The 14,660-nt window shown below is 39.4% G+C and overlaps 1 protein-coding gene and 1 long non-coding RNA gene across 5 annotated transcripts in view; one reads left to right on the top strand and one right to left on the bottom strand.

Annotated features, from left to right (window-relative positions):
* Positions 1-13,889, top strand: part of LOC122543134 (secreted frizzled-related protein 1-like) — a 110,387-nt gene extending 96,498 nt beyond the window's left edge. For both annotated transcript variants that reach the window (XM_043681483.2, XM_043681482.2), the window contains exon 3: positions 12,205-13,889. In XM_043681483.2, the coding sequence (XP_043537418.1) occupies positions 12,205-12,530 (326 nt within the window). In that variant the 3' untranslated portion in view covers positions 12,531-13,889. The remainder of the gene's footprint in view (positions 1-12,204) is intronic.
* The window catches only part of LOC122543135 (uncharacterized), a 164,961-nt gene that overhangs the window by 31,823 nt on the left and 118,478 nt on the right, over positions 1-14,660 (bottom strand). The gene's annotated exons all lie outside the window — the stretch shown is intronic.

The raw sequence follows: 14,660 nt of genomic DNA, 5'->3' as shown, positions 1-14,660 counted from the left end.
ATTGTTTACAATCAGTGATTATTTCTGGATTTCAAAAAGCAACACTTGGATGCAAGAAATTACAGCTAATTTACACCGTACAGACATAGATTTCAAACTATGCAGCAAAATAGTTGTTCTTTGTGGTTGTGGAAGAGATATGATTCATGGTTCATAGCACAAGTTCACCTGACAAGTCTTAAAGTATGTCAAGTATGCTGCTTGTAAATAAAAATTTTTGCCAACTATTTTTTATGAAGATGCCCTGCTAAATAATTCCTCAATGTTTTTCCATTCATTTTTGGAAGTCATAATTTAAACACAAATACTTCCTCCACAGATGAAACTTTCAAGCAACTTGGACAATTTACATTGAGGTGCACAGCTGAGTTTAATTATAAAATAAAGAAGCCAATGCACAAGAAATATAAGTGGATGCAGACAGAGGGTCCAGAAGTTTTTGGTTTATGCCTTGCAAATGTTTCCACAAAATCTACATGTTTGCATGAGCAGAGGTGATATAAAGTATGCACTAAAACAGATGTTGAGGTTACAGTGTGGAAACAAAATGTAATGGCCCCTTATTCCTATCCTTTGCGCTCTGTTTTTCTTTCACTCAGACCCTCCCTTAGTCCTATTTCTTTTGACCAAGCATTTGGTCAACTATTCATTGGCTTCCTGTCAGTTTCTATGAGGTTATGTCTGTGTCCTTGGGGCACTTCACTTCATTAAAAGCATGAACCAAATGACAGTTGTTGATGATGTGGACTATTTCCTTGCACATCAGTTGAAGACCTTGGTGAGTCCGGAACAGTGGCATTCTTTAGAAAGTTAACTGGCCAGTTGATACAAGGAGTTGTCTCTGATATCCAGACCTACACATGCGAATATCACAGTGAGATACAGAGGTGACAGAAGTGAAATATGGCTTGATGATCTTTTCTTTATATATCTGTGAAATATCAATGATGTTAGTAACTTGTCAGAATATATACAGTTGAGAGCATTGGAAGAAGTAAAGTTTGAGATAATTTGAGGCCAAAGGATGCAAGGTGCTGCATTTTGAAAAGGCAAGTCAGGGCAGGACTCACACACTTACTGGTAAGATCCTGGGGAGTGTTGCTGAACAAAGAGACTTTGGAGTGCAGGTTCATAATTCTTTGAAAGTGGAGTCACAGGTCGATAGGATAGTGAAGAAGGTGCTTGGTATTCTTGCCTTTATTGATCAGTGCATTGAGTATAGGGGTTGGGCAGTCATGTTGCAGCTGTACAGGACTTTTGGAATATTGCATGCAATTCTGGTCTTCCTGCTATAAAAAAAACTTGTTGCAAAACTTGAAGGATTCAGAAAATATTTACAAGCATGTTGCCAGGGTTGGAGGGTTTCAGCGATAGGGAGAGGATGAAGCTTGGATAGGGTAAATAAACAAGGTCTTTTCCCTGTGGTGGGGGAGTCCAGAACTAGACAGCATATGTTTAGGGTGAGAGGGGAAAAATTTAAAAGGGTCATAAGAACATAAGAACTAGGAACAGGAGTAGGCCATCTGGCCCTTCGAGCCTGCTCCACCAAGGGGACCTAAGGGGCAACCTTTTTACTCAAAGGGTGGTGTGTGTATGGAATGAGCTACCAGAGGAAATGGTGGATGCTGGAACAATTGTAACATTTAAAAGGCATCAGGATGTGTAAATGCGAGCAAATGGGACTAGATTGGAGTGGGATATCTGGTTGGTATGTACGGGTTGGACTGAAGTGTCTGTCCTGTGCTGTAAATCTCTTTCTCTCTATGATTGACATCCATATTGCTGACATTCCATTGTGAGTAATGGGATTCAAGTGACTTCTTGAGCATGAAAACCAGGTTCAGAATTAACGTGTGCATGTCGTGATCTTGTGATACATTCCCAATCAGCTGTATTTTTCCAATAAGTGAAAAAAATCATAACCATCTGCACCATGCACCAATACAACAGAATAAACTGAAAAGTTATGCACCTGAAGGTTCAGAATGAATTTGAGCTGCTCTGAAGTTTGGACTCCATGTATTTTACAGACAAATTTCAAAGTTCTTGTATTGAGGACATATATCTGGAATTACACTGAAGAAAATGCTACAGGATCAAAAAGTTTGGTTTTCAAAGATTTTGATGTTTCCAACGTCTTCACAGGTGATGAAACTGTGGTCTGATAGACTTCACACTCTTGCTATTTTGCATCATCCGTGGTTTTGACCGAACGTACTGTTGAATTGCATCCAAAATGTGTTCCTAAGTTGTAATCAATCAATCAACAAACATCAAAATTTTGCATTTATTTATGAGGTACAGGAGCAGCTATTTGGCCACTTGAGCCTGCTATGCTCTTTGGTAAGATTGATCTGATTGTGCCCTGAGCTCTACTTTACTGTCTACCTCCTGAAGAATTTGACAACCTTGTCAATCAAAAATATATCTACCTTAGGCTAAAAAACATTCATTTTGCCGTCTGCAAAAGGCAGTTTTTCAGATAAAGTACCCTCCAAGAGAAAAAAGATCTCTTCATCTCCATCTTAAATGCGAGACTCTTTAATTCCCAAGCTACAGGCTCTTCCCACAAGGGAACACATCCTCTAGACAACTACTTTGTCAACTCCCCTTCGGATCTTATATGGATCAATAAGATCACCTCCCATTCTTCTGAACTCTACAGGATACAGACTCAACTGATTCAATCTCTCCTCAGAATTTTAACCCCATCCCAATATTGACGTGAGTGTACCTTTTCTGAACTAATTCTAATGCCGATATAACTTTCCCTCCCTAAGGAGACCAAACCTGTATCCAGAACTTCAGATGTGGTCTGTCCATTACATGCTGCATAATTTCTAAAGTTAGGTGCTGAAACTAAAATTGTCTTTGAAAATACATGAGTTTCTAAACTCAATGAACTTGTGGGCAATCACAAGAATGAGGGTGATCCAATGTTAGTCTGAATGGTGAGAAAAAAATTGTACGCAATGCAGAAACCATAAAGTACACCAGCGTATTTCCCATGAGGACAGACCGAACAGTGAGGATAAGTTTGCTTTTGAGTCAGGATGGGGAGTGAAATAAGAGCAGAGAGCATGAGGTCAAATTCATGATCACAGGATGGCGAAGTGTTTGGGGTTGAAGGTGTTTTCATGATGATGGAGCCAAGACACATGGAATGAGCAACTCACATGCTGGCAGGCAGCTGTACTCAGTCTCGAGAGTGTGTCGCTGGAAAAGCACAGCAGGTCAGGCAGCATCTGAGGAGTTGGAGAATTGACGTTTCGGGAATAAGCCCTCCTGGTGCAGGGTTTATGCCTTAAATATCAATTCTCCCCCGATGATGCTGCCTGACCTGCTGTGCTTTTCCAGCACCACACTCTCAACTTTGATCTCCAGCATTTGCAGTCCTCACTTTCTCCTAGCTGTACTCAGTCTGGCTATTTCTCTAATGTGCTGATCATGTAACAATTTTCCATGGTTAACATAGAGCAGGCAGCAGTGATTGATTCTAACAAGAATATCGATGATGCTGTGTTTTTTTACATACATATAGACACCAATTGTTTCAGGGAAAAGACATATTTTCAAATATATGATCAATCAACAAGTGTATTTCTCAATATGATGAATTTCTATGTGTAAACTTGGGACAGTGGAACACTGGAATACTTCATGAAGCATAGTGATTTCCTGTGAGCACTCATGCCCATCCCAAGTAAACAAAAAGCACCTATAAGACATTTTCAAATGAAGCCACAGCATGAGAGATGATTACAGTCTGTGTGCTATGAAACTAATCAGGAACATGGATTTTTCTTTTTCTAAGCAGTCTATATTTTATTTTAATTCTCCATTCTGTCAATTTGAACATTTTTTTCTTTCAATAGCAAATGCTTAGTAGTGCCTTGTTCGCTGAAAGTCTACTCTGCAAGGCACCATCGAGACCGCAATGAAGCTGAAGCTCAGTGATTATAGTTCTTTCCAGATTAATTCAATTCTTTCTGTTTCTGTGCTCAGTAACTCTTTCAAGTCCAAAGACACCATAAGTACAAATTACTTCACAATTAAATTGCATGCAAAATCCACAGAAGTAGACAGAAGAGCAAGTGTTTAAAGTGAATGAGAATTCATAGTAATTACAAATAATCCCCTTTTTATTCTTCTGCATGGAGTATATTAAAAGTGATGCACAAGTACCAACAATTTGATTGTCTGCAGAAGTAACTGAAACAGGAGTTGGTCACTTGAGAAAAAACAATTTTAGCTTAAGTAGCTTGCAGTTACAATGTACAATTAGTCAAATTTACACAGGATTGATAAAGTACCTTTATTGGCATTAGTTGGACCAAAATGCTTCACACCCAGTGCTATGAACGTGTGTTCACTTTGCAAAGCTTACAGAAACTATTTCACTGAATAAACAGCAAATCTGATAATCCAGAAAAACTGCATGTTCAGTAGCGGTGCATGATTTCAGGACATTGCCTGACTGCTATTTAATGCCTCCTATGTAAAATACAACAGTGATTCTGCTGTGAAAGTAGAGGCTACTTGTATCATTAAATCTACCATTGATACACAGGGCAATGAGATTCCATACCATAAATATAATGGTGAATGACTTAGACATCATATTCCTTAGAGATGCATGAAGAGGACAAAACAGTTTACTCTCTGCTGTTCCTCCAGCATCGGCTAACCAGCAAAGAGATCTCTACTGTCTGATGCCAATTCATCATGAATTATCCTTTTCTTCTCTGTCCTTGCACGTGGTACATCCCGTTTCATTCAAGTTGCTCAGGAAACATACGTCACGTCATTTCATCTCTTGCTTTTCTGCCCAAACATTTACATCTTGTTTTTTGGATTATTGACATATCTGCCATGGTGGCATCAAAAGCATCCTCCTTTCATGATCTTGAAAATGTCTATTATCGTTCCGTAACCTTGTCTGCTTGAAGCAAAATGTTCCTAGTTATGGCTTTGCCAGGTAATTTGAAGTCTGTATCCCTCGTACAAACTGAATAATATTTCTCTTGCACCTTCTCCAATTCTTTGGCTGCATGGCTCCGCAAAATGATATGTATTTTAAATGAATGTCAAACTAGTTACTGTTACTTTCAGGATCATGGGTGAAAAATATTTTTACTGGTGTGATTGTAGTGCCTCCTATGTCAACAACACTGGGAAGTTAATATGCCAGTTCCTATAAAGAATTGTGAGACTTATTGATTGTAAGAGATGTTATTTTTTTTTAGACTTGAAGACTAAAAGGCTGGTTTTCGAAAATTATGCTTCAGTTGGGGAGCCTTGGTTCTCCAAGTCTGAAGTCTATACTGCAAAAGCATGCACAAGATACCCACTCTGTGATTTTCTTTCCATTAAAATTAATCCAGTTATGAACTCCCAGTGAGCAGGTTTCCCCCTAGGAGCACATTTTTGCAAAATATGCTGTGGTAATGGCACCACTTAATTAGTCTACTCTGATAATTGATAGCCACTAGAATACAATGTCTGCACTGAAACTGTAGTCGGTCGGTGAGGAAAGAGTAGACCAAAATGAACAAAAACAACAGTGCCAATTAAGAAAGAACTAACTCTCATTTTTCTGACATGTTTCATATGCTTAAAATATCAGAAAGAGCATACCATAACCATTAATTACTTTCGGTGCAGTGGTTATTGCTTCATGGGCAAATGGGGCCAGTTAGTTCACCATCTGGCCTCGTAGAAAGGAAAGCAGATCAACAAAGCATTGAGATGGTGCTGGGTGATGGATAAATGATGTCAGGATACGGACAAAACTCCCTGTTCTTTTGAGAGAACATTTGGCAACTGTTCCACAATCACGGTAATATGGAGACAGTCCATCAGTTTAAACATTTTCATTTCAGGAAAACTATACCAACTATGGGCCCATTGTGATCTTGGATTGCATTACCAAGTTCGAGTTTTGAGTTGAGAGCAGGGTGCCTGTCAAAGGTAGAGGTGTCAACCTTTACTGAGGTTCTGTAAATAATTCATCCAGCCATTGGTGATGATGCCCTTCACTATCCCCAGGTGGCACGGTGGCTAGCACTGCTGCCTCACAGCACCAGAGACCCAGGTTCAAATCCCGCCTTGGGCAACCGTCAGTGTGGAGTTTGCACGTTCTCCCCGTGTCTTAGTGGGTTTCCTCCAACAGTCTAAAGATGTGCAGGTTAGGTGAATTGGCCATGCTAAATTGCCCATAGTGTTAGGTGAAGGGGTAAATGTAGGGGAATGGGTCTGGGTGGGTTGTTCTTCGGAGGGTTGGTGTGGACTTGTTAGGCTGAAGGGCCTGTTTCCACACTGTAAGTAATCTAATCTATCTCTTGACTGAAGCTATGGCAATCCTCCCGAAATCTCTTTGCCACTCCCTTCTCTCTTATATTTTAATTCACTTGTTCAAAGATAACTTGTTGACCAAGCTTTTGGGCCATTTGTCCTAATATCTCCTCACTTGGCTCAGTGTGAAATCTTGTTTAATAACTGTGCTGTGAAGTGTTTTACAACATGGAAGGCATGAAAAACATGTACACCATTGTTTCAAACTGAAAATATTTCAGCAACCCATCACACGATACTCACAGGTTGTCCCAATTCCAAGAATGCTGAGCATTGGCAATCTTTGTTGATATATTATTGCCATATTTTACTGATGAAAACCAAATTTAATTTGTTACTTGTTAGCCCCATCTAATGATGACCTTGGCTTTGTTTTAATCTGGATCCAAAGTGCATTTTACTCTCTAACACTTAAGAGATTTAATTTGGAAAGGATCAAGTTGATTCCAATCATTTTTCATCAATAAGCACACATGGCTGTGGAATCAGAACTGCATAATGCTGGTTAATTCCGCTCTATGTCATGTTTCATATGCTTAAACACTTTACAGCACTTTCACTGATTTCATTGCTGACTTCAGCCTTCCCTTTCTGTACGGTCACTGCCATAGCACATTTGGCACCTACCTTGTAAATATGGTTGCCACCCCTACATGACTAGCCTGGAGGCTGCCAGGAATTGAAGCTCTATCACCAGAATGAAAAGGACCAGGATATTAAAAATGACATTTTAAAATCATTTTCTTTGATTTCTCAATCGCAAATTTGAAAACACCTAAAAATGGTGGAAAATGGTGTTTGGCTGTCAATCAAGCTTCATTCAATGGGGTAATGAGTCTTTTTGCTTTACATCTGGCAGACAAAGGCAGTGCATCACAAGGCTGGATACATTAGCTAACAATGGCTAAAGTATAAGGAAAAGTCATATAACCTCCAAGAGTTCATTTATTCACAGGTGACAAGCCTACATACAAACGTCTAGGGAGCACCCAAAAACTTAACATGTCCAACAAAGTCAGTTAAAAAAAAAGTTGTGAAATTATCTAAAGCACCAACCATGGCAAACCTGAACAACGACATGCAATTCTGACAATATGTAAATATTTCTAAGAGTCAGCTTTTCAGACTGTTAAAGAATCAAGCAAAATATTTCTCCATTAAAACCTGAACAGTAGCCAATATTCCAAAAAAATTTGATAAGTCTGGTGATGAACAAGATCCAATACAGGAATACACAGGACTGGTAAAGATAAACTGTTTCCGGTTGCAAGTTTGCTCATTGAGCTGATCAATTTGATCTCAGATGTTTCATCGGCATGCTAGGTAACATCATCAGTGAGCCTCCAGTGAAGCGCTGATGTTCTGTCCAGCTTGCTATTTATGTGTCTTGGCCTGTTGTGGTGGGTGACATCACTTTTTCTGAGAGGTTGGTAAATGAGGTCCAAGTCGATATGTTTGTTAATGTCATATGTTAATTTTAAATCTGAGGTATAAACATTTTTGTTAAGCAAAGGTATTAAACAAAGTGGGACAAAGCCAGGTTTATGGAGTTTGGCCATGGATCAGCCATGATCTCATTCAATGGCAGAACAGGTTTGAGGGGCTGAGTGGCCTACTTCTGTTCCTATGTTTCTTGATTGTGGCATCAACCAACTTAAAGTAAATGGAACAACATCTAAAATAAGTCAAATAAGGATGGGTGGCTGCAAACTCCATCCTGACCTAAGGTATTCAGCTTGAACTCAGTATGTCTTTTTAATCATTCTTGGGACATGGGGGACAGTGGAAAAGCCAGTATTTATTGATCTTAGCTATCTGCCTTTCAGAAGGCAAAGGTTGTTTGCAAAACACTGAGCTTGCATTCTTCAGTATTTTCTGTGTTTGTTTCAACATTCCAGGTGTTTAAATTCGTGGAAATGCTTATTGCCTGGCATTTGTGTGGCACCCAAATTAATTCCCCTAATTTGTTCAATGTGAAGTTATCTCGGTTTTGCCCTGTGAGAGTATGAAATGGTTCATTATCTGAGAACTGGCAAATTGAAAGTTATAATTATCAGTAAACAATTTCACCCCTGACTGCTGAAATGGGGGAAGCTCATTAGTGAAGCAGCTGAAGATAACTGGGCCTCAGATATGGCCCTGAGAAATTCCTGCAATGATGTTCTCTCTATTTAGTTGTGGTAGGAGGATAACAGCATTTCTTTAGATTAGATTACTTACAGAGTGGAAACAGGCCTTTCGGCCCAACAAGTCCACACCGACCCACTGCCACTCCCCCCCCCCCCCCACACCGACCCATTCCCCTACACCTAATACTACAGGCAATTTAGCATTTTTGGATTGTGGGAGGAAACCCACACAGACATGGGGAGAATGTGCAAACTCCACACAGACAGTTGCCCGAGGTGGGAATTGAACCTGGGTCTCTGGTGCTGTGAGGCAGAAGAGCATCAATCCAAAGCATCAATATCTTGGCTTATTTTGAAATGAAGAAGAGCATGATCAATGATAATTGGACCATGAATGCAATTGTTTCACTGCTTGCATTAAACTTTTGTTTTGCTTTCATAAATGGTATTGAGAAAATGTAAAGACAATGTTTGAAACTTTGGTGCTGAGCTAATACAGCTGTTCTTGGTGGATGGATTTGCCAGGAAGACAGGAGCAGTTTTCGAAGAAATTGTGTCAAAACTGAACCCACAGACAATTAAAGGCAGGAATGCACATTTTAAAATGACTTTTTACAACCACATAATAAAATGTGAAGGAGGGAATGGGTCACAATTTCAGGAGATGGGGAACTGACCAAATACAAGACCAACCACAGCACTGCATTGTGTCTATATTACCAGAAGTTCAACAAATCCACAGAACAGCAAGAGATGGGAAATGAAACGCCAACCTTGCCTTCAACACTTACATCATGAGAAAAGAGTCATTTCTCGGTCTGGACTGCCTGCATATATATTAATTTCTTAAGCATTTCACACCAAATGATATTCGTTCAACTAACCAGTGCATGAAAGAAATGTGAATCGAAAAATCCTTGAAAGTGCATTTTCAAAAGTCAACATAACCTATCTGCAGATGGAATTCAGGGTCATATCAATCAACATTCAGAAAAAGTTCAATCGCTATAAATATTGAATATTATATCTTCGATCAATATTTTTATTGGCAGGAATTGTTTTGTCTCAATTTCTGTTTCATATTTTGAGAAAACATAGAAAAGTGCAGTATAGGTCCTTCAGCCTTTAATGTTGTGCCGATCTTTTATCCTCCTCTAAGATCAAACTAACCTCTATACCCGTGGGCGGCACAGTGGTTAGTACTGCTGCCTCACAGCACCAGAGACCCAGGTTCAATTCCCGCCTTAGGCAACTCTCTGTGTGGAGTTTGCACATTCTCCCCGTGTTTGCATGGGTTTGCTCCAGTTTTCTCCCACAATCCAAAAATGTGCAGGGCAGGTAAATTGGCCATACTAAATTGCCCATAGTGTTAGGTTAAGGGGTAAATGTAGGCAATGTGTCCGGGTGGGTTGCGCTTCGGTGGGTCAGTGTGGACTTGTTGGACCGAAGGGCCTGTTTCCACACTGTAAGTAATCTAACCCTTCATTTTACTATCATCAATGTGCCTATCCAAGAGTTGCTGAAATATCCCTAATGTATCTCATCTACTACCACCATTGGCAATGCATTCCATGCACCCACCATTCTGTTTAAAGAACCTACCTCTGACATCTCCCCTAAACCTTCCTCCAATCAGCTTAAAATATGCCCTCTCACTATAGCCATTTCTGCCCGAGGAAAAAGTCTCTGGCTATGCACTCTATGGCTCTCATCATCTTGTACACCTCTATAAAGTCACCTCTCATCCTTCTTCTCTCCAATGAGAAAAGCCCTAGTTCCCGCAAGCTTTCTTCATTCCAGGTAGCATCCTGATAGATCTCCTCTGCATCCTCTCAAAAGCTTCCACATCCTTCCTATAATGAGGTGACCAGAACTGAACACAATATTCCAAGTGTGGTCTAACTAGGGCTTTATAGAGCTGCAGCATAACCTCATGCCTCTTAAACTCAATCCCCCGCTAATGAAAGCCAACGCACAATACATATTCTTAACAACCCTATCAGCTTGGGTGGCAGCTTAGAGGGATCTATGGACATGGAACCCAAGATCCCTCTGTTCCTCCACACTGCCAATAACCCTGCCTTTAACCTTGTATTCTGTATTCAAATTCAACCTTCCAAAATGAATTACTTCACACTTTTCCAGGTTGAACTCCATCTGCCACTTCTCAGCCCATCTTTGCATCCAATCAATGTCCTGTTGCAACCTCCACACTCTCCACAACTCCACCAACCTTTGTGTCATCGACAAACTTACTAAACTTCCCTTCCACTTCCTCATCCAAGTCATTTACAAAAATCACAAAAAGCAGAGGTCTGAGAACAGACACCTGCAGAACACCCCACTGGTCACTAAATTCAGAGTCCTGGCAGTAGTATAAACGTAATTGAAAATACAATGCTTCCAAAGTCCTTCTGGTCAATAACTATCTCACCAAAGTTAATTAATCTCCTCAGTGTCTTGGGCACAGTACTTCTTTCAAGTCATTATCCATTCCCTGGAGGTCTAGCAACTGCTGGGAATTCCACTGAGGAAATAATATGTCAAAAGTAATTTGTTGCACTATATCGCCCTGATGATGATTTGGTGTCTGCTGCTAATTGAGAAATCCACTGGGGTCATGGCTCACACGACCTTCTCAATCAGCAGCACCAACAAGAGAACACTCATTCAGTCTTTTATTATAGCTGAACCTTAATTATCGAATTGACTCAAACATTTTCTTGGTCTTCAATTGTAAAGCAGTTGGAACCTCCTTGTGTTGTGGAATTGAAAGGTTTCTGTTCCTTTTCCAGTTTCTGTTTGAGAATGATAGCCAGGTTTTAAAAGAAAAACTGATGCCTGGTGATAGTAAAGTGGCATAAGAAAGGCATGATGCATTGGTTAACAAGGTTCTGAATAATTTTGAGAGAAAATGCAAATGATATTTGACATTCTATGAAACAAATGACAAGTAGTACATGGCGGATGTATTTCTCAAGCTCAGATTCACAACACAGTGAGGCACAAATCTCATGGCTTTGGTTTTTTATCATCTTCTCCATGTTAGAATACAGCAGAACCAAACTGCCAGAAGCAAAAATACTGCAAAATGTTGAAGATGTGAAATAAAAGCAAGGAAAGAAATGGAAATACTCACATGCTGGCCACATTTGTGGTGGTGACTTCAACCAAAAACATCAAGTGCATCTGTCTTCACAAATGCTGTCTGACCTGTGAAGTACTTGCAGGAACTTGCTTGTATTTAGCAATTTCTTGGAAAACCTGAGATCTGACATCTATCTTTTGAAGGTTAGGAACCCATGGACAAATTTTAGTCTCAATGCACTTGAAACCAAAGCAGGTTCAACCATGGCGAGCTGTCTTAAATTTCATCAGTTGTGTATTCACTCTGTCTGGATGAAAAGGGATGGGGAATAATATCTAAATTGAAATCTACCCACTCTCCAAGATGTCTGAGGCAGAGTTAGAAAACATGGCAATGTGAGAAAGAAAGCTGATTTAATACCTTAGGGTTTCTTCTGGCAAAACTACATGCTCAATTGCAGGATTGCAGCTGTTCAAGTGTATGTTTTTGAGAGTAGATCCACAAAACAAAAACAAATACTGTACAGTCTTGGGCTATGGGAGGGAGAGAGATGAACAAGACTTGTTGTCCATTATTCATAAAAGGTCTCTATTTTTGGCACCTTTAATTAATCACTGTGCTGTTTTATTCAAGCTCTCAAAATGAAGATCAAAGAAGTCAAGAAGGAGAATGGAGATCGGAAAATCATTCCACAGAAGAAGAAAAAGCCTCTGAAACTGGGACCACTCAAGAAAAAGGACCTGAAGAAGCTGACCTTGTACATTAAGAATGGGGCCGACTGCCCTTGCCACCAGCTAGACAATCTCAACAGTAACTTTCTCATTATGGGTCGTAAGGTGAACAAACAGAATCTCCTGACAGTTATTCACAGGTGGGACAAAAAGAGCAAGGAAGTCAAAAAAGCTGTGAAGAAAATGAAGACTCATGTATGTCCCACATTCCAGGGTGTCTTCAAATGATGTTCTGCCTTGTCTTTAATCAATCAAGAGCAGTTGAACTTGCACATGCATTTTTAAAATAAAAGTTAAACTGATTTTTTTCCATAAAATAGGATATTCCTTTTGAACTATGACTTTCCCCTTTTACTTAGATCCTGTGTGTAATGAAAGTATTTTTTATTTCTTTCTGTTAATCAGTACAATAGCATAGACTATTAAGCCAGAGAGAGGGAAAGAAATTTTAAAGGGAGATATTTGGATCAAGTCTATGTTTTTTCTGCTAATTAAATATCATCCAACAATGTTCAGACAGATAAAAACCTCTCTAATGGGCAAGCAGTCCTATGATCCTCTTGGGCTATGATAACTTGACCTTCACCTTTAGAAAGGGAGTCATTACTCAGGCCCTTTAAAAGTGTGATTGGATGGAATTGGATTTGAAGAACCACAAGAGGGAAATAAGAGCACAGTTTTGAAAAAAAGTCATTTGAGTATTTTATTTAGTGAGCACTTGGTTGGATTATATATGTGATTGATTACCTGGGAAGTTTCAGATCTGCTTAAAGATTCTGGGTACAGACAAAGTTGCCAAAAAACCACTTGGCTTCTGCCCAAAGTGCTGACCTGTAAACACTCACTGTTGCAGATTATAACTAACATCTGACCATCACTTTCTCCCTCGGTATAATTGCAAGATAAAAACTTCTTAAAAGATTCATCGAACATCATATGGTATTGAACTTGGACTATTTCCAAAGACTCCCATTTCCTTCTGGCACTGCAGCTTTACAGACTGACAGCTTTGAACAGCTCGAATGTGTTCACATAGAATTAACAAGTAATTTGGAAAAGATGAGCCTTGTGTAATGGACAAATTAGGAAAAGGTTCAGAGAGAACCAAGTTTTGTTCTTTGTAGATTTGAGGACATGAGTTAGGGAGGTTTTCAGTTACAAACTTTTTAAAGTAGAGCTTCACTGCTGTTGGTGTTTGTCAAAAGACAAATTTTATACTGGAACAAATATCAGCAGCTTCTTCATTTCCTGCGTTTAGTCTTCTGTGTGTTAATAATCATTTATGATTTCTCTTACAGATTTACCTGCGTTCAGTAAAGCAATGGTACAATGGTGTTTCTGTATTACACTGATATATTTTCATCTCTTTCAATGTGTTATCAACTCATTTAAAGTTCTAAAAAAAAGACTGCACTGTGAATATATCATTCTACCATGACAAAGTATCTGGAGAAGTATTGTTTTCACCTGACTTTATTTCACTTATTTCAAACAGTTTGGATAATTGCTCAGAGTAAAGAGCTGCTTCCTTTGTAGTTCCTTGTAATTAGACCTGCTTTTTGAAAATAAATTGGTTCAAAATTTGAATTTTGCTTCATATTTCAAAATCTACTCTTTATAAAGTTGATCTATCTGCGGGAACAGAGGCACAGAAGGATAACCAAACTGGAAATTTAGCCAAATGACCATCAGATCAGGAACTACCAAGAAGAATGCCAAGAAAATTGGACATGCCCACCTTATGTTGCTCTAGGTTAATCTCTGATCAGGTTGTTTTCAGATAGAACTGGGATCTATTAGAGGAGGGCATGCCCTCTTGGAACTGAAATGATCACACTGTTGGAAGGGAAGGACCATAGTGGCAAATTAACTATCTTGTTCAGATGAGAGAGGACTAAAATATGTTCTCTCTTCTGCACTGAGATATCAGGGCAAAAATAAACTCATCCAAGTACTGTCATTGCCCTGCAATATTCATTTGTTGATCAATGTGTGATGTGCATAATTCAGCAGCGGTGCTCCCTCACATAACCAAATAGCCCTTGATAACAAGGAGTGGCTACTTGGTTGATAACTAGAGCCACACCTCAACGTGGTTGGAAATAGACCAAGAGAAAGCTGGTTTGTACATGAAAAACCATTTCTGTAAGATTTAAATGCAAATTACAAACTTGCTTTTCAGTCACATGACAGGGGAAGGCGGTTGCAGAAATGTTGGTCAACCTGAAAAAGAGTCAAGCAAATTCAGTCCTGAAATCATGTAATTTCACAACTAGACCTTTACCTCAGATTGCCAGTCTATATGCACATGGAAGCATTTGCTCCATCAAGTGATGTCCATATTAAGTGGATCCACAT

The sequence above is a fragment of the Chiloscyllium plagiosum genome, unplaced genomic scaffold, assembly GCF_037043375.1.
Source record: "Chiloscyllium plagiosum isolate Xiang-an unplaced genomic scaffold, Cpla_swu_hap1 HiC_scaffold_48, whole genome shotgun sequence".
Lineage (NCBI taxonomy): Eukaryota > Metazoa > Chordata > Chondrichthyes > Orectolobiformes > Hemiscylliidae > Chiloscyllium > Chiloscyllium plagiosum.
Note: the sequence above shows the minus strand (reverse complement) of the source record. Positions and strands in the feature narration are given on the sequence as shown.